The 24,885-nt window shown below is 47.5% G+C and overlaps 1 protein-coding gene across 1 annotated transcript in view; it reads right to left on the bottom strand.

The window, feature by feature from the left end:
* The window catches only part of TMED4 (transmembrane p24 trafficking protein 4), a 145,761-nt gene extending 123,552 nt beyond the window's left edge, over positions 1 to 22,209 (bottom strand). The window contains exon 1 of the mRNA XM_069618963.1: positions 21,931 to 22,209. Within this exon, the coding sequence (XP_069475064.1) occupies positions 21,931 to 22,126 (196 nt within the window). The 5' untranslated portion in view covers positions 22,127 to 22,209. The remainder of the gene's footprint in view (positions 1 to 21,930) is intronic.
* Between the last annotated feature and the right edge of the window lie 2,676 nt (positions 22,210 to 24,885).

Genomic DNA, 24,885 nt, shown 5'->3' on the forward strand with positions numbered 1-24,885 from the left:
GCACACGCACCTTTGGACTCTCTAATCACCCGAACTTCGGTTCCCAAGGGCGTTCAACCTACCAGCGCCTTCAGACCATACCAAATGGTATATAAGGCGCTATACAAATGCAAAATAACATAACATGCTCGTCAAGCTTTCCCTTTCCTCTGCTCTTGTCCCCTCCACGTTTTAAGCACCCCATTGTAATCCTGATTCTGAAAAGGCCTACTCTTGAGCCCTCTAGTGCGAACAATCATCCAATTTCACTTCTCCTTTTTCTCTCCAAACTACTAGATAGTAGTATAGTCTATGCTCAGGTGTCTCCTTCCTCACCCCTCACTCCTTCCTGCCCCTCCCCTACATTCTGGCTTCTGCCCATCTCACTCCAGAGGCAGCCCTTCTTCATGTTACTAACTTTCTCCACACAGCACATCACAAACACTCATCCAAGCTTTTAATATGGTGGATCACTATACCCTTCCATCTTCTCTGGAGAACCAGAAGTAGGACTTGGAGAAATCATGTTCATGCATGTTTATTATGTTATTTTACAGTTAGACTGACCCTGTGGCCACCTTCAAAGAACAAACAAAAATAATGAAAGTTAGTGCTAAATTCCCTGTTCAAAAATTAAAATATTCAAGGAAAAGATATTCTTGCAATGATGAATCAAAATGTCCCAACTCCAAATCCTATTCTATGCTACCACATTTATAGCCACTAACGTACGTAAATCTAAAGGGTTTTTTAACAACTAATAGATGCTTGACCACTGCCTCCGTTTCAGGTTGTCTCCCCTGGGTACAAATGTTCTTCAGGTGCCACTGTAATGGCTAAATATTCCAAAACGTAGTTCCAAATAAAATCTTACGAGGCATTTCAGTCTCTCTCTCTGTCTCTCTCTCTCTCCCGACAGCTTGGGGTGCTGTTTCCTCTTGTTTATGCCACTCCGGAGTATTTCCATTCCTCTCCAGGGCTTCATACACTCCTTCACTCCACTCAGGGTATTTCTCTATCATCCCTGTTCCAGGGTGTCTTCACTCTCTCCTCTTCTAAAGGTCTCTTGATTCATGTTCTCCTCTCTTGGGACATCGTCACTCTCTTAGGGCGACAAAAGGGGGTCTTATGTGACTCCTTCAAAGTGGGCTTACCCCTTCACTCAGAACAAAGGGGGGATAAGTTGCTTACTGGCCTCCTTTATACTGGGCTCATCTCTTCTCACCTCTTGCCCTCCAGGAGTAGTGAGGCTGCCCATTGTCCCTTAACTGGAGAACTTTAGGTTGCCTATCCACAGGATAGCAGAGCCTGCCTTAGTTCCAGCTCCTATGGGCTCTTGGAGCAGAGGGGTGTTGGCCTCTTCTCCTCCTCATCTGGGTTCCGCTGGCCTCTCAGGTTTCCCTCTTCAACATCCCAGGGTAGCAGTCTGGCACTTTCTCTAAACTTCTCTTCCTTCATCACACTTTTACACCAATGACTCAGAAATAACCTTTTCTTTTTCTGCTCTGTCGAATAGTCTTCATGCTAATGTCTCTGCCTGCCTTTCTGCAGTCAAATACTGGATGCATACATGGTTCGTTCACTTGAACCCATCAAAAACGGAGCTACAATTTTTCCCAGCCTCCACATCTGGTATTCCATTAACCCACTGCTAGTCTTCCTTTCGCTGCCTCCACTAGGAACCTTGGTGTCATCCTTGACTCCTCTCTTTCGTTCTCTGCCCACATCTCTGCTATTGCTCATACTTGTCGTTACCGCCTCTACAATATTCTTTGGGCTCGTCCTTTCCTTTCACGTTGCTAAACTTATATTCTCCCTAATCTTTCTTGACTACTGTTCCACTCTCGATTGGTCTCCCTGCTTCTCATCTTGCACCACTCCGCTCTATCTGCAATTCTGCCATTCGTCCAATTTCCTCCTTACCTACTCAGACTTCTATGATCCCTGGCTTACAATCTGCTCTCCTCCCTTTTAATAATGGTCTTTAATTTTGTCTCCTCTGTACAGTATAACAATGTATTCATGGCATTGCCCAATCTTATCTCGCCTCTCTCATCTCTCTTTATACCCCTTCCCGGACCCTCTGTTCCCAGCATCTTCATCTCCTCAATGTCCCAAAACCCCCTTGTGCCCCATCCACTTTCTGCTCTTTTTCCTTTCTCACTCCTAAAATATGGAATGATCTCCCTATCCCAGTCGGTGCTGCCACCCCATTATTTCTCTTCTGTACTCTCCTAAAGAGCCATTTACTTTCCACATCACCCAATGCTTAATCTTTTGTTAACCCCATTTTCATTTGTCTCTTCATATTATTGTACCAATTCTACTTTATTTTTCAGTGCTTTGGCGAAAACACTATAGCAATTAAATGAATACAAAAGTGTCCCCACTGATGCCACAGACCTTGTTAGACATAAACCTTAGTCCAATTGAGCCCCTAATGTGCCCCATTACATCAAAGCAGAGTAAGGTTAGGATTAGTTATCTAGAGCTTAGGCACAGACACTTTGTGCTTGAAGTGTGCCGTTGGCCATCTCATTTGGTACCACAGCAAGGGGGTTTCACTCAAACCCAGACACCCTTTTCCTACCAGGGCTGGCCACCAATATCTTTGTGTATCTTCCTCATGTGCAATTGGAGGGCTATCTTAAGCCAGCCCATGAGTAAATGTGTGCATCGTTACCTTAACTGTTGAACGATTGGCCACAAAGATCTGATGTTGAATCTCTAGGACCAGGTTTGACTAAACTAACGGGCTCTGTATACTTTGCCTTCAGAACTGTTTTCTTCTGTTTAGTGCTGGACGTCCTTGCTGGGCTGTTCTTCGTCCTCACTGCTGACTGAAAGTCCTGTGTGGGAACAAATTAATTGCATCTTCCGGTGTTACTCTCATGGATTTGGCACCTCAAGGTTGGAAGCCTCCATCATCCATCTCTTCATCTGGGGCCACCTTGGGTAGTCTCCACTGTTGCATCCAGCCCTCCAGATAAAGTGCCTATCAGGGGTTTTTTTAACGCACAGAAATCTTGTCAATACGGCCCTTTAATTCTTCCTTGCGTATAGCTTACACAGGCTATTTATAGCAGCATCCCCATAAATCTTGGTTGTCACTGGTGACAGGCTGGCCAGCAGCAGTTTAGAAATGCACTCTTCACTTTAGCAATCCACACAGTTCCTTGAAAGAAGCAACTGGTCTGAGTCCTGGTCTATTTCTTTTTTTAACACTCTGTTAATAAAGAGCACTACGTCACTCGCGGCCATCTTGAAATCCCATGCAGCGCTAGTTTAAGACAATTTTCCTTTTACACAATACTACACTTGTCCTAAAGCAATGTGAAAAGCATGATCATGATTAAAAATGCTTCACTAACCTATAATATGCAGGCAAGTGAACAAAACAAAAATTCACTTCTACATTACTCAGAGTATTATCTTGTTAGAATTATTGACAGAGTGTTAAAAAAAGAAATAGACCAGGACTCATCCCAGTTGCTTCTTTCAAGGAACTGTGTGGATTGCTAAAGTAAAGAGTGGATTTGCAAGCTGCTGTTGGCCAACCTGTCATCAGTGAAGCATCTCAAAATTGCCCCTGGATATCACTCTACGGTCCGGGGACCGTCTGTCTGACACTGAGGAGCCCCCAGTGAGGGGGAAGTACAGGACGTTCGCAACACTTACCAACCAACAGATAGCAGGCAAAAGATCTCGGTGGAGACACCCCGACACATCCCCCGTACCCCCATCCCCTCCCCCCCCCCCCCCCCCCCGACACCCATCTCCCGGGCAGCGGGGGACCTGCGACACCGAGGATCTAGACGATAAGGACCCCCGCACCACCCAGCATTACTCCCGCAAAGCTAGCTAACAGGGCCAGTGGCAGAACGGGCTTGGAGGGACCGTGCCCGCCCCAAGCGGAGGACTCAAAGAGCGCACAAACTCATTCAGCGGTGGTCCCCTCAGCACCCCATCCGGCCGAAAAAAGTGCTTCCCCCTGCCACATCGAAGCAGGAAGGCCACAGAGCTCTGGGAACGCCCTACTCACTCTGCTCCCCGCTCGGCCTGACAAGAACTAAGTGCGTCTCCCCCGCAGCCCATCTTCCACCACACCAGGCCCAAGGGAACAGCACTACGACCCAAATGGGTCATACATCCACACAGCAGGGGCTGCGTGTGGCACCACTGCCAATTTAACGGGCCTGTAACCCTTCCCCCGAAGAGGAGCAAGTCGCCGGCTGTAACCCAGCCCCTCCTCTGGCCCCATCAACACTCCTGATTCACCCCAGAGCAGAAGAGCAGGGGGTCAGGCCAGGCCGCCCCATAGGTCCCAGGGGACTGGGAGGCCCGCACACAGAAAACCTGAAAGTGCTAGCACACCAGCATTCTGGCTCTGGGGTCACCATCAGAGCCTCCCTAGGCAGGAGCAGAGAACATCCAAAAGTGCGGGGCTCCCCCTTCCTGCCTACCTCATCAGACCTGGATCCTCACCCTAGGCTCCCAACCAGCCAGATCTCCAACAACGAAGGGTGGGACCAGCTCCATAGACCCCTATGCAAACCTACACAAGCGACGGGGCAGGGGAGTCGGGGGGCCTGCACCTAGAGGTCTCCCGAAGAGCAGGGGGGGCACCCACCAGAAAAAAGGTGGGAAATCTACGCACGATACCGGAGCTGACCACTCACTGGAGGCAGTCCATACACCGACCGGACCATACCTCTCCCACCCTCTCCTCACCGGGTGCAAGTAAGACAAAGGGGCACCCAAGGTGCCCTTCAACCTCGGGACCAGGAAATAGCACCAAGGAAGTAGAGAGGTAAACCCAAAGAGCAAATATAGGACATGCCTCACTGGGGACCAACCTAGCAATCTACCCCCGGCACCCATCCACGATCTGCAACCTCCTCGAGCACCGGGACCCAAGCAACTCTGGAATCTGGGTCTGGGTCTGGGTGCAGAATCAACCCCAAGTAAGGGCGGCCCGGGCTGCCAGGGTCAACACAAGACAATGACCGGACCTCCCCAACCTCAAGGAGAATCCCCCTGAGAGGGTGGCCAGCTACCCCCAGGCGACTCCACCCGGTGCAGAGCTGAACCCAGCACAACGTGCCACGCACTTCCGAGGGGCTCCCTGCAGTGGCACAAAGCAGATCACCCAACCTCGGCACTTGGGATCGTCAGCACACGGTACACCCCATTTTGGTGCCGCCGTTTCACCGCAAGCTGGTTTGGCACAACAGCTTCGGCACAGAAGCCTTTCTGGTACCATTGATTTGGCGCAAGGGACTTTCAAGGTGCAACTGCTGTCTATGATGAGGGCACTTTCACTCTAGCCCAGCATCAGGATACATAAGGGCTCCGCGCCAGGCACAGCACCAAAGGCCAGAAGCGCTGTGGCATGCTTTTCTTTCACAGCAGGTGTCATCACCCCTGATCTGGAAGTTGCACAGCTCCAAAGCATGGACTGTGCATTGCAATACCGGCACAGGTTCAGTTGAAACAAAATCATCGCTGTCAGCCCAAGGCAACCTGTGCATTCCGTATGAAATGTCAAGCTGTGGCAGATTTGAAGCGCAACCCGATGCAGAAGCAGGCATACATGCTGGTCAGTGCAGTAAGCTGCCCTATAAGGAAGAACACGGAAAAAAGTCATTTGTTTAACCCAGACTTTTTCCTGCAGTGATAGTGTTTTGAATGATATCACTTTCCAGCAATTCTCTCCACGCACCAACTTCCTGTTAAAGGTTTGCGGCAGCCGGCAGGCTGTACGAGGGTCATTGCATAGTGCAACGTTTCCAAGGCCACACTCTCTTGAATTACCGAGGTGCAATCCACAGGGGCACAGTTTGCCACAGATGTTTCGGCAAGGAGGACAGGTGATGCCAACAGACGCATGTTCTCCGGCTGAATCACATCATTGAACTAACTGTACCTTGTGCGAGCACGGGGCTGGGATCCGCTGTGAATCTGGGTGCAGTAAATCGCTCAATGGTGTTTATTTCCTTCTGCAAGGAATAGCAAAGCATGAGGAGCGAATTATTGTTAGTCATGGATGTAGAATTTTGAGCTGTATTTTCAACCCTGTTTTCGCTCGCATTCGTTATTGGAACCGGGGCAGCGACCTCTGCCATATACTAGTCTTATTTTCCCCCCACAATGCTCCTCCACCAGACTGACTCGATCTTGAGTCAGGCAGTTTTATTTGCCATATCAGCTTTATTTATTCGAGAGCCATTGGGCATGGCACCCTTAGATTTAGATAGTAGATTATATTTAGTTTTCAATTTGTTACAAGATGGCGTGTCAATTAAGGAACTGAGAGGCAAGGATTATTATCGCTCTGTACAAGGCGCATGCTATGGCACTTTGGCTCTAAGAGTAAACAGCACTTATTGTCACACGATATGGAGAATAGCATGAGATTAGAGTCCACAGGTGTTTCGCTCCCTCCCTGCCCACGGCCCCACAGACGACCTCCACGAGTCAATGCTTTTTATGACAGTATCCCCCCGCCTCCCACCAAAAGATCTCTGCATCGAACAACCCAGCGTCGAACTGGCCGTGCCAAAATGGGCACGCCAAAATGTCTCCTGCGCCAAAGCGGTCTCAGTTTATCGGCCCGCGCCGAAATGGCTGCAACAAATAGTCTTGCTCTGTCCGCACAATGTCGAAAAATAGGAACAAAGACACTCAGCTGCCCCCCAGAAACCCTAGGAAGATGCAAGAAGGCCCACTACTGAGGATATGGGCCAAGGAGACAGAGCAACCTGGGGACCTCCCTCCGACATACTGGTCAGCAGAAGGCCAGAGCAAGAGGACCAAGACAGTCCAGTAGTGCAAGTTAGTGGACAGAAAAACCACGACAGGCCAGAAACAGATGGACGCCCCGATAAGAGGATCTGGCAGAGGGCTTACGTGAGGTAAAGAGGGACGTCAACAAAATCGAGCAGAAGGTGGACACGAACAAGTGAGCAATACAAGAACTCACAGAAGACACCAGGAAAGCAGAGGTCTTGCTGGAAACCCTGGCGGCGGCCAACTTCAACCTCGAAATCCAGGCAGAGGACTTAGTGAACAGGTCCAGGAGAAAGAACATCTGAGTCTAATGCCTACCGAATACGATACAGGACCAGGACCTATCGTAAGCTCTTAAGTCCATTTTTGGAGACCTACTAGCCCCGGAGATACAATTTGACTGCATCCACAGGACCCGGGAGCGAGACCAAGAAATATTCTGGCGGCCTTCCGCAACTTCATGCTCAAAGAACTAGTCATGGCCAAGGCCAGAAAAGCCGACCAGATCACTTAACGGGCGGAAATTTTCCTCTACCAAGACCTGCCCAGGCAATGCTCACCAAAAGGAGGAAGATGGCCCCTGTCTTGACATTCTTAAGATCTAGAAAAACCTGCTACAGGTGGTCCCATCCTTTCGGCCTCACCTTCGATTGGCATGGGAAACAATAAATCATGACCTGTGAGCAGGGTCTACCTCTGCTGGGCATCGACGACTCCCAACGTCTACCTACTCCCTCCACCAATGCATACAACACCCGAAGACCGTGGGAGTGGCCCACGGTCAAAATGTAAAGACCCAAGAAGGGGGAAGCCCACCCACACCAAAGTACCCCCCCGCCCGGACATGACCAGGACCAGATGGAAACCACGTTTCGACGCCCCGAACTGAGATCACTCAGCACACAACTGCTAGCGCCTGGAAAACTCACCTCGGGAGGGCATAAATTGAGCCAAGTTCAGTTAAAGTTAACCTTATCAATGCCAAGTTTCTGCCAGCATGTCAGGGCCACTTTTGGCCAAGCGAGGCCCCGCAGGGAGGAGGGGATTGTCAAGACGCCGGAGGGGGGTGTCTGTACTTCTGCTCTCTATATGGCAGAGGAGAGGCACAGAGGACCCCAGCCAAGATTCTCTATGCGGTGGCAGAGGAGAGGCACAGAGGACCCCAGCCAAGATTCTCTATGCGGTAGCGAAGTCGAGCAATCAAGGCCTAGCTTCTCAGGGGGTGATGCAGGCTGGTTCTTAAGTACAGTGTAGTCTCAAGCACCCACAAAGGAATGTCCGGACACTGTATCGGTTAAAACACAGTCTTTATATAATTAATATTCAAGGTTATATACAATATCACGATAACGCACTTTGTACTCGGTTATTTATAATGGCAAATATACAGTTCTACGTGGTACCACAGTTACTATTAGATCTCTTTGAAGTGCATCAACTGTACAGTTAAATGGCACACAAATTCAGCCGTCAAGGAAAACAACAATAGAGGGAAGAGGAAAGCAGTTGGTTAAAACAATTGACAGAATACTGGCCCCTACCGAGACAATTCTGTGTGGAGATCCCCACACCTGGGCAACCTGTACAATAAAGGAGATATCACAAGCCCTGTCCATATATTGTTCACACGAGACTTTCTAATAGTTCTGTAACCCCAAAGTACCTGGCGTTGTAGCGTTCCTCGTCTGCCCTTCTTGAGTGTCCTCCCCTTAAGGCAGGAGTCACGGGTTGTCGAACGTCCGACAGAGGACAGGGTGAGCTACGACGGTGAAGTGGCAGCTTTGTTCCTAGCGGTGCTCTTTGACAGGGAAGCGTAAACATCCTGCAAGGAAGAGGCGTGCGGGCACCTCAGTGTCGATAGTTCTGGACCGCAAAGAGTTTGAAGAACTGTGGCCCAGCAAGGGCGTCGAGTCATCGGCATCTCTGTGGTCTTTGGGTGGCGGGAAACCCACCGGCGGATGCTCCTCGGTGCGTCGAAAGTCAGGCCTTCTCCAGTGGGATACAGCGACGGGGATGCGGAAGAGAGTCCTTGGATTCGAAAGTTCTTAGGCAAACGGGAGCACCACTGCTCAACGGCGGTCGGCAACAGTGGCGGACAACAGTCCGGGCGCTTCTCCTTGGGATTCCGCGGCAGTCCCCGTCTCGGGTCGGCAGCCTGTCGAAGGTCTGTCTACCAGGGAGCTTTGGCAAAGATGAGCTGGTGCACTATGGTCCCTCGTAGCTCGGGAAGAGGGCGCCTTACCAGGTCCTCTCTGGGCCAGTCCTTGGAGACACAGCAGCTTTCAGATTGATTAAGGAGAGCAACAGCAATTCTTCTCTTGCAGCAGGGCTTCAAAATCAAGCGTCAATTTCACTCCAGTTACTCTTCGTAGATGGACTTCAGCTCTGAACCCGATGCCTAGCAGTGAGAGGTCCCCAGATATACTGGGGATCTCCCATTCATTCCGGTGGGTCACACACAAGCATCCAATCTCTACGAAGGGCATTCAGCAGTTTGTCAGCCAATCAGGCACACGGTGCATTGAGGCCATTCTTCTCCATCCAGACACTCATAACACAGAATGTGGATTCAGACAAGTAACACACCATTCAACACTACACACTGCATTCATACCAGTTTCGGGCAGGGCTGTCTCAGTCATTGTGTCAAACAACAGATACTAGACATCCACAACAGGAAGTGCATATTCATCACACACTCCATTCACCCAGGTCCCACCCACAACATATGGTCGTTGGGAAGGCTCCAGCCAGTCTGGTCAGCACTTCCCCCACACTACCATATATGGAACTTCCACCCAACAGCCTGTCAGAGGGAAGGGACAGAGTCAGAGCTTCCCGAAGTTAACAGGCGATGGAAGGCTAGAGGTCACGGGGCCATCTTGTCTCCATCAGGAATCTACCAATTCCAATGACAGGCCATCCCAAAAATGGACGAGGCTCAGGGCACCAGTCATTTCAGCACGTAGCTGCCACCAGTCCATACCCTGCTCTGTGGGCCACCCACATGTGCCCAAAAACATACACTAGGGGCACAGGGTTGTACCCCGACCCATGGGTGCCATAAGGGTATCCCACGAGTCCGTTCACCAAAACCAAAAGAGAGCTGCACCGCCAGGAGTCCCACAGGAACTCCTGCGCGGAAAACACACGATAAAAGGAAGTAAAAGGACAAGGATACGGAGGCCCTGTCCCTCTGATGCATTTCCAGCATCACAGGGATGATGGAATCTGGGAATGAGATTGGAAGATCTTGCGTGGGGCAATTCTGGGACTATCCTAGGGTTCAACTCTTGTAACTAATTACTGAGGGGGGCCGAGCACCAGTTAAATCCCTCCAGAGGGGATTGGGGGGGCAGAGATCCAGGGGGAAACAAGATGGCAGGGAGGCCTCATCGGGAAGGGGGCTGGGAAGAGGGTGGTAAGTACAGGATACGGCCAATAGGAGAAAGGAATGGCTAGCAGAGACAAGCTGAAGATCATATCCCTAAACGTCAACGGACTAAACGCTCCTAACAAAAGGAAGAAGATAAGAGGTTTGTTAGAAGGGAGCGACCAGATATAGTAGCAATGTAGGAAACACACATCCAATTGCGGGACAGAAAGTAACATTCTGGCTGTACACAAGATCTTTCCAAGCCACGCAATCCATCAAGAAGGGAGGGGGTCCTCATTGCACTGAGAGACGGTCTTGACCTAAACCTCACAGGGTCGGAATCGGAGGTTATGGGGAGATACCTGGCAGTTGCCTTGCAGGCGAGGGGAGAGAGGTACACAGTGGCAACACTATATGCACCCAATACCTGTCAGGACGCCTATATCCAAAAAGCTCTGCCCGCCCTTGAACAATTTGCTAAAACACCCATCATATTGACCTGGGACATTAACATGACCTGGGACCCCCCCAACAAAGACAGAAGCAACCTCCCCCAGGAACACAGGGGCACCCATCGGAGGGTCTCATGGCGAAGGTGAACAACCTAGCGCTAGCTGACGTGTGGAGGGAATTGAAGAGGATATGGAGGGCTATACCTTTTATGTGCACGTACATCAGTCTTATTCCAGATTAGACTATAGCTGGGTCTCCAAGTCACTGCTGGGAAAAGTCATGAGCATAGAGCTGGGCACCATTGCAATCTCAGACCACGCCCCTATAACCATCACCCTCTCAAGGAGCCGGTCACCCCCGGGCCTGTGGAGGTGGCAATAAACAACTCCCCTCTTTAAGGACGATTTGCTAGCCAGGGAAGTGGCCGAGGAAATTCAGGCTCTCTTTGAGACAAACAAGGCCGGGGACACGTCTCCACAGGTCAGATGCGACGCGTTCAAAGCAATGATTAGAGGCAGAATTATAGCAATCTGACGGCTTTGTGGCCGAATTCTATAAGATGCACAAATAACTGCATGTTCTCTATCTCACAGACCTTTTCAACCAGATAGGCAAGGAGACAGGGCCATTTTCAACTCCATGGACGAGGCAAAAATGATACTTATCCCGAAAAAAGGTAAGGACCCCACTGAATGCGCATTTTACGTCCTAATAAATGTCGACGCAAAGATTCACACGAAAATCCTTGCAAATATAATAGATCAGATTCTCCCCAAATTGATCCGGGCCGACCAACCAGGTTTCATTAGAGGGTACCAGGTGGGCGACAAGGTCATGAGAATAGCCCAACTGATTCAAAAATCAGGGAATATTATGGAAAACAGACGGACAGACTTCCTCAAATGTATAGCTGCTCCATCACAACAGGAGTAGGGGATGCTTGGGACAAAGCCGTCAAGGGGGCGCACATCACTACGTTCCCTTCGCCATACACACCGCTCTTTGGCAATCCTAAATTCACACCGGGCTACAAAACACACATATTTGGGCCCTGGCAAAAAGGGGGGGGTTGCCTGAAGGGGACCACATTAAGCACTTCGAGCAATGCTAATCAGACTTCACTCTAGGCAAAAAGGAAAGGTACACCTACGTCCTACTGAGACACTGGCTACTCCACCCAACCATGAAACTAGCAGGGGTTCGCCAGCTAACCGCATTCGAACATTACCTCAAAGAGACCCAGGAGACAGACGATTAGTGGCAAACTTGTACAAACACATAAAACTAGGTGAAGACCCCCTGCCCCCCACCGAGAACTTACATAAAATGGGAGGACTCCACCAGGAGCCCAACAGAAGAAACGGAGTGGGCAAAACTATGGGAACTCATTCCTAAATTGACACGGTCCCTCCAGATTCGCGAAATATGGCTGAAACTAATGTTCCAGTGGCACCTGACCCCTGTCAGGCTTCACAGGATGTAGCCAGGAGCCTCCGGGCGGTGCAGGAGGGAATGTGGGGGGAGGGAGGGGACATGGAGCCATGTCTGGTCGGAATGCCCAAAGTTAAACCATTTCTGTGTGGGCATACACGAAGCAATCAAACAAGTATTAGGGGTAAAAATTAAGGGAATAGGGGCCTTGCATTGAAAGGCCTAGACGGAACCCTAGAGCAACTCAAGGCAAAACCCGCCCGCAAGTTATATGCCATAATGATGATGGCAGCAGCTCTAGTATTGGCTCGCAAATGGAAGTCCAGGGACCCCCCTCTGGTCCACTAATGGGTCGCAAAGATTTGGAATATTGCAGCAGTGGAGTGGCTCACCTACTCCGTCCAGGGGGGACTACAAAAGATTTAACTCAGACTGGTCCTGCCTTCTAAGATATCTAAGGGAAGGTGCCCACTCAGCATGGTGTCCTAGGACTATGGTTATCCTGGGAATAGTGGAATGTCCAGCGGAAGGGGGACTGATGGATTTACCCCGGTACTACTGTCCAAGGACGGGCAATGGAGAGATACTTGTAATCCGCAACCCTGCAATCGAAACCGGCTGCTATGCAAAGAAACTCTACCTGGATCAAGGGGAGGTGGGGGGGGGGGGGATGTTTCAGTAATGTTGTTGAAAAATGCCAAAAAAAATGTTACTGGGGAAAAAAATAAAAAGCAATGCATTTCCGCTTCATTTTCCACTATTAAAGCTGATCAAAACAGAGGCAGCGCAGCATCATGGGCATGTCATTCTTTGTTTTCTTTTCATCACAGAAGCACATCAATTGCGTTTGATGTCTCAAAGTTTTAGAAGAGCCTCCTAGCAAGCAGTGTTGGCAATTGTGAGAAGGAAAAGCTTTTGGTGTTCTATATGAAGATGTGTTTTTTTGAGTGTTAAGATTTTATGTGTCCGTGAGCATGTGCATGCATGAAAGGGCACTGTACGTGGTTTGTGTTCTTAGAGAGCAAGGAATAGCTGGGCATGTAGTCTGAACTTTAACTCCTTTCTGACCAACCGCCCATCACAGGTGGGTATAATGGATGCAGGTAGAAGCAGTGCAGTATATATTTTCAGTGGCACAGATACCTCTGAACAGGACTGCTATATATATATTCAGGAAAAGTAGCCTAATTTAGCAGCAGACTTGCGATATGCATGTCATGGCACAGTGCCAATTATTCACAGCAGGGCCGATTGCATCATGCCCACATTTCTTAGCAGGACTGCTATGTTTTGGGACAGTACCTGCATTTCTGAAAAGAGCTGCTGTAATGACAAAGCACAAACATGTGTTGGCATTTTCTGCAGTCAGCTAATGTACTGAGCAAGAACAGTATCTGAGCTCTTCCCATCAGTGTCACTACAAAATTCCCAAATCCCATTACTACGATGTAGAAAACCTTGCAAGGAAAACAAAAAATGTCCCCCAAAGAATAGATGGGGAGGGGGGGTGGGTATGGGATATTTAATTCAAGTGTGTGGATGTGGACGTGGTGTGCTGACACAGAAAATGTGTTTTGCATGCAGGATTTTCCACCTCACAGTAAAATATTTGGTACTTCTCACGTAGATCCTTCCCACCACCCTCCTGAGGTGGTGTGATGCACAATGGAGAACAGTGTGAAGATGGCAATATCGTCATGTACCACGATCCCTCCTACTCTGCCTTGCGCTTTTCAAAACTTCTGCTTCTCTCATGTCCCTCTACCAAAAATCGAGCACATTTCAAAGCCTCATTATGAATTTACTGACTCATGTAGGATAGACCAAACAGGCTGAGAGATTGTGACAAGCCAGTTATGTCAGGCAAGCCTCACGTGGAACTGCCAGTGTCCTAACCCTATGAGCCTTTCCAAGACAACAGCCCGTTGGGAAAGGTAGCTTGGTGGGTCAAACCCCCTGCTGCAGAGATCATTGTGTAACCTGTTAGTTCAAATCCTGTTGAGGTGAGTTAATGCATCTGCATCAATATCTGTTTAAGATGCAGGTAACATTCAATTGAAACAGAACTCACTGAGTTTCGACTTATCAAAAGTACTACTAAATGTTCAGTGAATAAGAACACACCTCTTATCGGGATTATACAATTACTAGGCCTTTTTTACGGCAACCACTGAAAAAATTTTTGATTTCGACCCCACATATATGCGGGGGGATGGGTACAGTATATAATTAATGTAGGGGGTATCAGGGGGGGGGTGTGTATATATATGTGTTTTTTTTTTTAAATCAGCATTTTCGGTGGTCACAGTGATCACAAATATCCCCTCTCATCAGGCCTGCTATACCTGTAATGGCTCAGAACATGCATCTCATCTGGGCTCTTATACTTGTAATGGCATACAGTGCTGGTAAAGCATTTGCATTCAAGCAAGTACTGCATCTGATGAGACACACCTCCAACTCTACAATTCCCAACCTAATGGCCAAAAGAAGGTTTGTACACATATAAAAAAAAGGAGCAACCAATGGTAAAGCTGCACTAAATGTCTAAATGGAAAAGGCATTTTCAGCTTTTTTAAATATTTATTGGTGCTATGTCAAAAGACGAAAAAGGAGATAAAGAGCAAGCAATACAGGAGAACAAAGTGAAGGGTTGGGGGAGAGGCTGCAAGAACAAAGAACGTATTAGACAATACAAAACAGGAATTCAAGCAACAGGAAGAGAGAGAGCAACAAAGAAAGTGAAAAGGGAAACAGGTAAATAATAGGCCACACACAATAGGAGTGAGGGATAGAAGCAGAGTAAAAGAAACACATATAGAGACAGTCAAATAAGAAAACACAGATAGACAGGGAGATCTGGAAATAGTAAATCCAGATTAGAGAAAGGCAGGCCAATAACTAGGAGGCAGTGCAAGAAAGATAATCAAAAGAGTAGCAACCACAACAGAGAAAATGAAAAAACAGATATAGTCAAAGTAATGACATGAGAGAGAGGAAGAGGAGTTCTATCAACCGATACAGCACAATGTAGCAGGGAAACAGCAATAATAGCATGCAGAGATGGGAGAGAAGTGTGACAGAGCAAGAGACGTCAAAACGTGGCATAGCAACACATGAGAGGCAGATCAGAAAGTGAGAGACAGGGGAAACAGTAGCAAAGGGAAGGAGAGATGGAGCAAAAACATGGAGTGGCTATCAAGCAGGTAGTGCCAGGCAGCAACAGTACGCCCGAAAGGCAGAGAAGGGAAGCCGGTAGAGTGAGGGACTTGATTTATGATGTAACTAGCTGGCATCTGTAGTAGTTTGGTGTCCAAGTATAATGAAGATGAAGCTGGGCAGTACGCATCAACAAGTTCTTTTCCACTAACGTTTTCGAACATTTTAATTTTATGCACAAATTGGATAGTTGTCAAGACACTTTTACTCTCTTGTGAAGTAAGAAACTTATTTTATTTTTGAAATTAGATTTACTCTCCAATTCTACCATCCACGGGATCTCCCCAATCAGGGAAATGGAAGCCATTCCTTGAGGTGCAGTGAACCGGACTAGAACCTCTCCTCCAAAACCAAATGTTAACATCCTAAAGACTTGTATCCTTAACCGACGTGTCCCTAGGGGAGTGGGAGGAGGGGGCAGAGGGAGGCGGGAAGGGAGTTTAAGTCAACTCGTCAATATTCACAGTGATCTCTTTTCTCTTGAAGCAAGTTGGCGCATATGTTTGGTTTCTACTTGAGAATTTGTCATAACATAACCCAATAAAACAAAATTTGAAATAAAATAAAATACTCTCACGCCAAAATCCTATCCGGAACACTGGTTGCGCCCATCGTGGGACAGTCCTCTGCTGGCTGGCTGCCTGGTTTTTTGCCTTTTCGAGCTGTCTGGATCTGCTTGGTTGGGTTCTTATGTCTTCCTGTTGCCTCTCCAATGGTTGCTTCTGCTCCTAGCTGGTGGTCAACCTCCTGAGAAGGTGTATTCTTTTTCATCTTCTGGGTCACTGCTAGACTGGAGTGCAAGTCCCTGTGTATCAGGTCCTGTAACTATCCCTGTAAAAGAAACTTTTACTAACGAGGTTGTTTCTCCATTCCTAATCCATGTACTCTGAATCCAGCCACATGAGTGCTTGCTCCTGGCTTAGTATTTGCCAGATGTTGATCCCACTCGAGGTAGTGGTGGGGTGTTGCAGGACCCCTAGACCGAGGCTCACTTTGGACTTCCATTAGCCTGAATCCTGCTCCGTTTACTTCCAGAAACTCGAACCTGGAACTAGACTGCTCCAAGATGGTCTCGTACGGCGTGATGTGTGGTAGCTTGATGCCCCTTTCCACAGCTTTGGGGTAAAACAAGTACTTAGCTGACTTTATCCTATAGCCACAATTGTGCATATTGCATTTGTGCCGTTGATTACTAGGTGGAACTCTTATCAACTATGAAATTGACTTAAAAAAATAAGGTATTCAACTGTACATTGACGTTTTTCTAGGTCCTCCTTGGGTCCCTAAAGTTTTCTACAAAACACTACAATTTTAGCAAGTACCTAGGATGTCCCACAGATTGAATTATAATAAAACACTGCACTGCCCACCAACTAGAAACTTTTATTCTGATATGGTTGCTGGCTGTGTTTACACTGCAGCAATCCTTTTCTAGGAGGTGTAACAAGACTATTCTGGTCTGGTACTATAAGCGTAAGATGACTCCCATTCTTTGGGAAAGTGTTAACTCCTTATCCTCGCTCTAGGTACAGTATCTAGTATATGGTGTGCAAGTTTATTAGTGATTTTACAATGTTTAAGAGGTTTGGGGGATTACTGCAGCTATACATTTATAGGCATTTGTGGTTCTTGTTCATAACTGTATAAAATGTACTTCACCGACTAGGGGCCTCTTTTTCTCCCTCAACCCGTAGTCTTGTATGCACTGTGCTTGCCACCAGTCCTTGGTCATACATTTAGCTTAGGGTTTGCCTATGGCCCTTTACCATTTGTATACATACATTGTGGTTTTCCAATGTTTAACCCAACTTACTTATTTAAACTCATTTGAATCTCTGTGTAGTTTTATAATAATGTATATTTTTCAGTTTAACATTCTGGTGTATTCTCGGGGGTAACCATTGAAACTAATTGTACTTCACTGTCAGCCTATCTCCTTCCTTGATGAAAGGCTGACTGCTCTGCTGTTGCTAACCTGAAAGTTCCTGGTCTTTAATTTGGTTTGAAACGCTGTCTTGCCATTAAGTTAGATGGTTGAACAACACTCCTGAGAGGGTTGTAGAAATGTTTCTCTAACAAAAAGACAGTGAATAAAGAGGATCATAGCCTGACTATATGTTCTAAATCACTGTTGGACCACATCTCTTTCGACAAACTCCACCCTCAATTTCTCTTACAAGCTTGGCCCTTACTTCCCCTTTCTCTCCCACGGCTATAACTATTTGCAGCAGCCTCAGAGAGAAACTGAAAGCTATAAAAGAAACCAAAATACATGCATGCAACACAATGTGCACTACTAGAACAAACTGTATTGTCTAGTCGCAAAAATAAGTGCTAATAATTGCTGAGCATCCCCAACTCCCAATATTTTGAAATGGACCATTCGATTTTGATGCCACCAATATTGTTAAGGACTTCGCTGTGGAGCCTATTAGCACGGTCGGTTTCCTACCTGTAGTCAATGTATCTCGACATGCCCCAACCCTCTCAACGATCAGCATGTTTTAACTCTTGGTTACCGTAGATTGAACATAGTGGAGTCAAGCTCTAAATAGCAATGCTATGAAAAGACCCTATATTGCTAAAGTGGTGTCCCGTAACATGGAGTCATCAGACCCACCTACCCATTTACCATAGTATGCTCGATTTAAACATGCCTTTCAACTAGCACAACTGTCTAATAGGAGGTTAAAAGCACCCACATGTACTGCTCCAGACCCACACAATTACAATGGTCCCCCTGCAGATGGTATGACCAGAGCTCTCCCCCACCTCCAGCTTCTCTAGCAAATAGCATGCCTAGGAGTCCACCTGCTTCAGCTATAACTAAGGTATGGTCTAGCTCTTCGCCAAAATGGATATATCTTCCTTGTGCGCATATTGCACTATGCTGGATCGACTTACATGCCCCTACAGCATAACGTGTGGGGTAAACCAAGTGTAGAGGAGCAGCCGAATGGCTATGCACGATGTCCAGCCCCCCTCCTACCTGTATGCTGGAAGCCTGAGATTGTGCCATGCTGGACAAGTAGTTGTGACTATTCTGCAGCAAATCTTTGTGAAAAGGTATGCATTAAGAAAACCCGATCAGATGTACTCCCGGAGGGATGACAATCTAATGGAGGAAATCCCTGAAGGAATATAATTTTTTTTTAAGTAAGAAAAGGAGCTGGTGACGTCACAAGAAGCAAGCTTAACGCACAGAGAAGATTGGCTGAAGAAGATGCATGACCCTTATAGAAAATGATGAAATAAAGAATCGAGTAAACATTAATGTGCGAAAATAAGAATGAACGTGTGAAGAGCACTGCAGAAAATATAAGCCATTTAAAAATTGTACAGATGCAGCAACGGAAATAGATAAAGTAATCTTAGAAGCTGGCTATGAGTAGTGAATAGACTGCAGGCGAAGCCACCGTTCTATAGAAACTGGACATCAGTGTCACACATTTAGTAAGCTCAGACTCACTGAGAAAGAAGGATCAAGAGCTGTGTCGCCGAAAAGAATTAGCTGGGATCATGAGAATGAATGGCAAAGCTGCAGCAGCCATGACTGGTTATCTATTCTTGAAGGCGGTAAGTGTGCGTAGCTGAATCATTGCTTGTTAAGGTGCAAAGAAATAACACCATGTGTGCCAAGTTTAATTAATTTAAGACAATTACATGAAGCAGAATAGCCCAAAAGTTGGTCTCTTGTCACGTGAGCCAAGGACAGAAATGGAGTTGGGCACACAGTTCTAGAACTATGATAGCATGTGCTCATACTCGCTTATATTCCAAGAGATGAGAATAGACTGCAAGGCCAAGTTCAAAGACAATCTTTATGGCAGTAGACATGGGTGAGGAGATACATTGGGCTAATTTTGGGGGAGGGGGGTACAGTCAAGTCCACCTCCTGGCACCTGGGGTATGAGCTTACATGCTGCTAGTGAGCCGAATGTTCCTCACTTCCACGAGCGTGCCAATCAATTGTAGAGGGCCATATAACGAAGGGCCTTATAGTTCGAGAGCCAATAATATACTGTGTACTTAATAAAGTTGATGACTCACACTAGAGGTGGGCACCAGATGTCCACCTGACAGAGACCCAATCACAACCCAACCCCTTATAGAAAATACACTTAGATGTTCCCCTTGAGCCTATCATAACTCCTTCGTAGGTTTCTCATATTTGCCACGCAGTAGGACGTCACATATGATATTTATTGCTATATAAATGTAATTTTTTATTAAATCCATTGAGAGACTCGAGCAAACGTCTGTTGATGTCTGTTAACTCATTGTTTTAGACAATTGATATTAAAAACAGAAATACTTTACCATCTTCCTGAGTTGGTTGTATTATTTGGTGTCAGAGTTATTCTGCATCCCATCCATGCATGCGTGTTGCCAAAAAGGGCTCTAAGCTCACAAGGATTCAATGTACCTATGCTATCAACATCTACGATACCCCCTTCCTGGAAATAAACAACTCAAGCCTCACATGCTACAACTATGCAAATGATACTCACATTGACTACAAATGTACCCAAACCACAACCTCACATTAACTAGACTTGGCACCCGCTTCTCACATATTAATTCATAGATGACAAAATCGACTCGGCGAAACTGAACCAAAATGGAACTTATGACATGCAGCACGAGAACACACTATCACACATCAATTCCTTGGCCTAGAGAAATGAGGCCCTGCCCACAGTAATAATCAAAAACCTTGGATGCTTTGTGATCAGTGCCCTCACACTGAAACCTCAAGTTAAAACCACTGTTCCATCTCCCAACTGCTATCCATCTATGGCATCATGCCAGGCCTGACATTCTCAAGCAGGGCCATGGCAATCATTGCCGTGGTACACTCCAGGTTTGATTACGCCAAACAGCTTCAACCTCCCTAAGTATTTGCTTAACCACCAACAAGGAACCAAAAATGGTGCAGCCAAATTGATCTTAAGGGTCTAAAGATGGAAAACATCTCCAACATCTGTCAATACCCAACAGGATCAGGGCAACATGCAGGATTCATTTTCATTTCATTGTAAACCATCGACGGCCCACCGTGCCTTCCATGACAAGGAGCCAGAATCCACTAGGAAGAAATTCATCCACTACATACCTGTCCAGACACTTAGCTCCAACAACACAGCCTTAGTGGCAGTTCTACGATTCAAATGAAAACGTCAAGGAGGAGGAACCTCAACTCTCATCCAATCTCTGGAAATCAATGCGCTGGTGACTCCATGGAGAAGAATATCACCTGGTTGTCAGAAAATCTCCCAAAACCTGACTGTTCAAAAGACTACAACAGACAAAGAGCATCTTCCAAACACCTTATATTATAATAGCCATCTTGGATTGGGATAGAGCACACCGGAAGTCCACAGACACCCAACTCGCAATAAATAGCCCAGATGGAGACTTACATGGAACAACCAACTTTATTTAAAAAAATGCTCCCGACTGGCCGATTTCACCGAACAGCAGCCTGTCGAGGAACAACGCATGCCCTTACAGTGCAACCTGGAAGCGAGTCAGATGGCGCAGACAAAGAGGTAAGGGGGGGTTGGGATCAGGAAGGGGAATGTGTATGTATGTGTGAACAGATGTCAGGTAGTGAAAAGGAAGGCGAGTCGAGAGTCCGGGGTGGCGGGGTCATCACCCAACGAACAAGCCATTTTGGGAGGTGGGGGGAAGCAGGAGAGGGAAGAGGGTTTGCATGATGCCCCCCGATTTGGAGCAGGGAGAAGAGGGTGGCTCCCAGAGGAAGGATGGTTACCCACAGTGCGGAAACCAGGCTTTGGTGAAAGCAGCCTGCAGGGAATCATCATAGGATCCACTTACATAATAGCCATCAGGACTTGGATTCAGAGACCCGCCAGAGCAACACCCTAACAAGAGAAGAACTGATATGTGTTACTATGCCTGTGCAAAAACATCCTCGAGATCGAAATCAGGGGTCTGTGTTACCAAATAGTAATCTGACAGGGGACATATATCCCGACTAGTGCAATCATAAAATGAAAACTTCAACACCCCGTCACAAAACAGGAGACCACCACAGGACCTCAGTTTACATCCCAACTTCTAACGCCAAAAAACAGGCCGCACAAAGAGCCTACCCAAATCACCTTTCAATCTATCATCATCTTTCCACTACAGACAATGCACACACAGCGACATCCTTACGCATTCAAGCACTTACCTGCTCTACATCAACCTTTGCAGAGATGTTCAGGGCTCCCGGACTTCACGACCCACAACAACTGCACTGACAAACTTGGTCGTCCCACTGAAAATCTGCGAATCTCCTGCTGACCCCTCATTTGCAGCCAACAGATCTTGGTTTCCACACTCCAGATAAAACGTACACCTTAGTGTCACTACCAAAAATAACATAGTCCTGTACCATACCAGCACACTCCCGGCATGCACTCATGCACAACGACGCCTCAAAAAACGAGTTAAACAAGACAATGTACCTTAAAAACCATCTCGCCTAGCACCATGCCCTCAAGCCCATATTACCAGCTCCGTGACTCCAGCCACTCCATTAATCACAAATGTAAGTCTCAAACCCCACTTCCTTCATCCTGGCAAGAAAAAACGGTCCCTCGCCGGTTTTAGTCTCCGTTACCCCAACGCACTCACCCAGATCACTAAGGCATTCCTCATTTTCCCCTTACCTATCACCATGGTTTCGTCTGGGATCTCTTCTATGAAGCACCTCTTCTCAGTCTCCCCGATGTGGAAGTACAGGGCCCGGGAAAGACTAAGTTGCAACAGCAGCAAGAACAGAGGGGCCCTGGCCCGGCACATTCTGCAATCGGTAGCCATTGGGATTCGGGAAGATTCACAAATCTCTGCGCTTGCGTGTGGCATGTCATTGTACTCTGCGATTCAAGCCTCGCTCCCGCGCAGCCATGGGCAATAGATAACAAAACAAGGATTCTGTGTTGAGGAGTAGACTAGGAACGAGACTTGAACCGCATGCGCAAATCATGCCAGCAAGATTCTCTGAAAGGTAACGTCATCTCCAGTCGGACTGGAGAGTGGAGACACGAATCACTCTGATCGTGTCCCAGGCGGTCGTGTTAGGTGACGACTCGAGCAACACAGAGTAGAATGACGATTTTTTTTTCTGCTCTATGGTGAAAATATGTTTTTTCTCTTCACTCCCAAAGAATGACTTATGCAGATATCTGAAGGAGTAGAGGCGAGGATGCAGGAGTGTTTATTTTTTTAATGTATTGTTAGGCTCGAGGGGAAAACAAATATTTTTGATATTGAAGAATGAAAGTGCAAGCAGTGGTTTATGTCGACTAAGAAATCTAGGGAGGGTCCTAACAGTCACGATTTTTTGGAGTAGGCCCTGTAGTGGAGAGGCGGTCCTCATCAGTGCTGGTGACACCAAGCATACGTTTTAGGTACTGTTGCCGGCTGGCTGTAGCCCAGTGGGTGCTGGGGTCATCCAGCAGACACCTACAGTTGCCGGGGGCTCCCGGGCTTTGTTGCCAGGTCGGAAGAAAAAATAAGCTGGATGCCCTTCCAAAACAAGCCCAAAACAAGCTGACTCCCATAAGCTGGATGCCCTTCCAAAACAAGCCCAAAACAAGCTGACTCCCATCCAAAACAGCTGAAAAAACAAGCGTGCACCTAAAAAGTGGTGGAAAGGTCTCAAAAGTAAGAAACATAACACTACAAGAAAAACATACAACATCATAGCTCTCAACCATTTGTGTTGCAGAAATCACCCGATTTTGTTTTTGGCGGGTGAGACGCCCATTGAAATGAATGGGCGTGCAGGAGGCTTGGCGGGTGAGTCAGCCCTTTACAAGGCGGGTGACACCCGCCAAAAGCGGGTGAGTTGAGAGCTATGCAACATACATAGACAGAACACAGACATTGTGTGTTAGAACAACAATAGTTTATTGCATGGTGACTAGAAGTCCCAGATTGCAAAATAACACAGGCCTGAAATGCATTGTAACATGGCCAATTGGAAGCTGAAAAGAAACAATGCCTTCCTGAATACATCTCCTTCTTCTTAATTATCGGATACATGGGCAGACCCACGCAGGCGCTTCCCCATCCTAAAGAATGATGTGCACCAGACCCACCAATCAATACTTAGCTTACATAAACTCACAACTCCTACCACCACCCGTTTGCCTCACAAAATCCAACATCACACTATTCTCCTCCTGCCTCTCTCCCCTTCACCTCCCAGCAAAGTCTTCCCACTCAGCTCAGCCACACCCAGCGCAGACAATCGAACCCTAATCAATTCTCTCTCCTCAACATGTCTTTCACACCTAAGCAGAAAATGTCCCACAGTCTCAGACACACCACACACCGCACAATCCCATACATGCCAACCCTCCCGATTTTTCAGTGAAAAATATAGCTATTTTTCACATTCTCCCGCCTAAAATTACTTTCGCCCCAATGCATTCCTATGGGGAGATGTAGTTCTCCCGATTTCCCTGTGAAAATCTCCCTCCCAGGTGGCTCTGAATGTTGGCATGTATGCAATCTCTCGACTCACGTTTCCCCACTTGAAACAGACAATCATTCAGTCCCGCATGTCCTATCCTCAACAGATTCAGCATCACCTCCTCCCCCCTCCATTCCAGACTCCCCGCATCCACCTTCACCGACACTTTCCCACGAACACCAAACAACCACCTGCCCTTCACCCCACTCACCCACCTCTCCTGCCACTCATCTATGACCCGTCTCACCACCACCGCCTTCACCTCATCCACACTCAAAGGTAATCTCACATCAACCGCTCCCCTTCTCATACCCTCACCCGCCGCCAGATCCACTAACTCATTACCCAAAATACCACTGTGACTGGGGACCCACGCCAACTCCAAATCCATTCCCCCGTGTACGCACAGATCAATCTTCCTCCTGATGTCCATAATCACGTCCTTCCTTTCACCATCCCCCGCCATAATCGCCTGCAACCCACTCAATGAATCTGAAAATATCACCATCTTATCTAACCCCAACTCGCACACCCTATCGATCGCCAATGCAATCGCCACCAACTCAGACACATCATTCGTCAATCGTCCCACTTTATACTCTCCAGTGCTTTCCAGATAATACGCCATACCCACTCTCCCAGACACAGGATCCTTCGAACCATCCGTAAACACCTTGCATCCTTCCTTTCCTGCCACATACACCTGGCCCAAAGCTTTGATCTCGCTCCGCAATCCTCTTTTCTTCGACACCACATTCGCTAACTCCAAACACACCTTTGGAGACTTCAACATCCACCTCGGCCATCTCTCCAAATCCGTATCTGTTACAGTCATCAAATCGCCCACACCCCACTGCACTCCCTTTTCCCACATGTGAAACCTAAAAGTGCCTCCTTTCCTCCTCCACCGGTCTCTATAATAATCAAACCTCAAATTATACTTCAAACATTCCCGCACCGGATAAGCCACACTCTTCGCACTGCACTTCACCCACCATCTCATATTCAACGCATCTCTCCTCAACCCCAACGGCATCTCCCCCACAAGCACCTGAACTGCATTCGCTGGAGAGGACCTCATCACACCCGAACACACCCTCAATGCCCTTGCCTAAACCCTGTCCAACCGCAACTTCTGACTTGC

The sequence above is a fragment of the Ambystoma mexicanum genome, chromosome 10, assembly GCF_040938575.1.
Source record: "Ambystoma mexicanum isolate Mex_15411 chromosome 10, UKY_AmexF1_1, whole genome shotgun sequence".
NCBI classification, from domain to species: Eukaryota; Metazoa; Chordata; class Amphibia; order Caudata; family Ambystomatidae; genus Ambystoma; species Ambystoma mexicanum.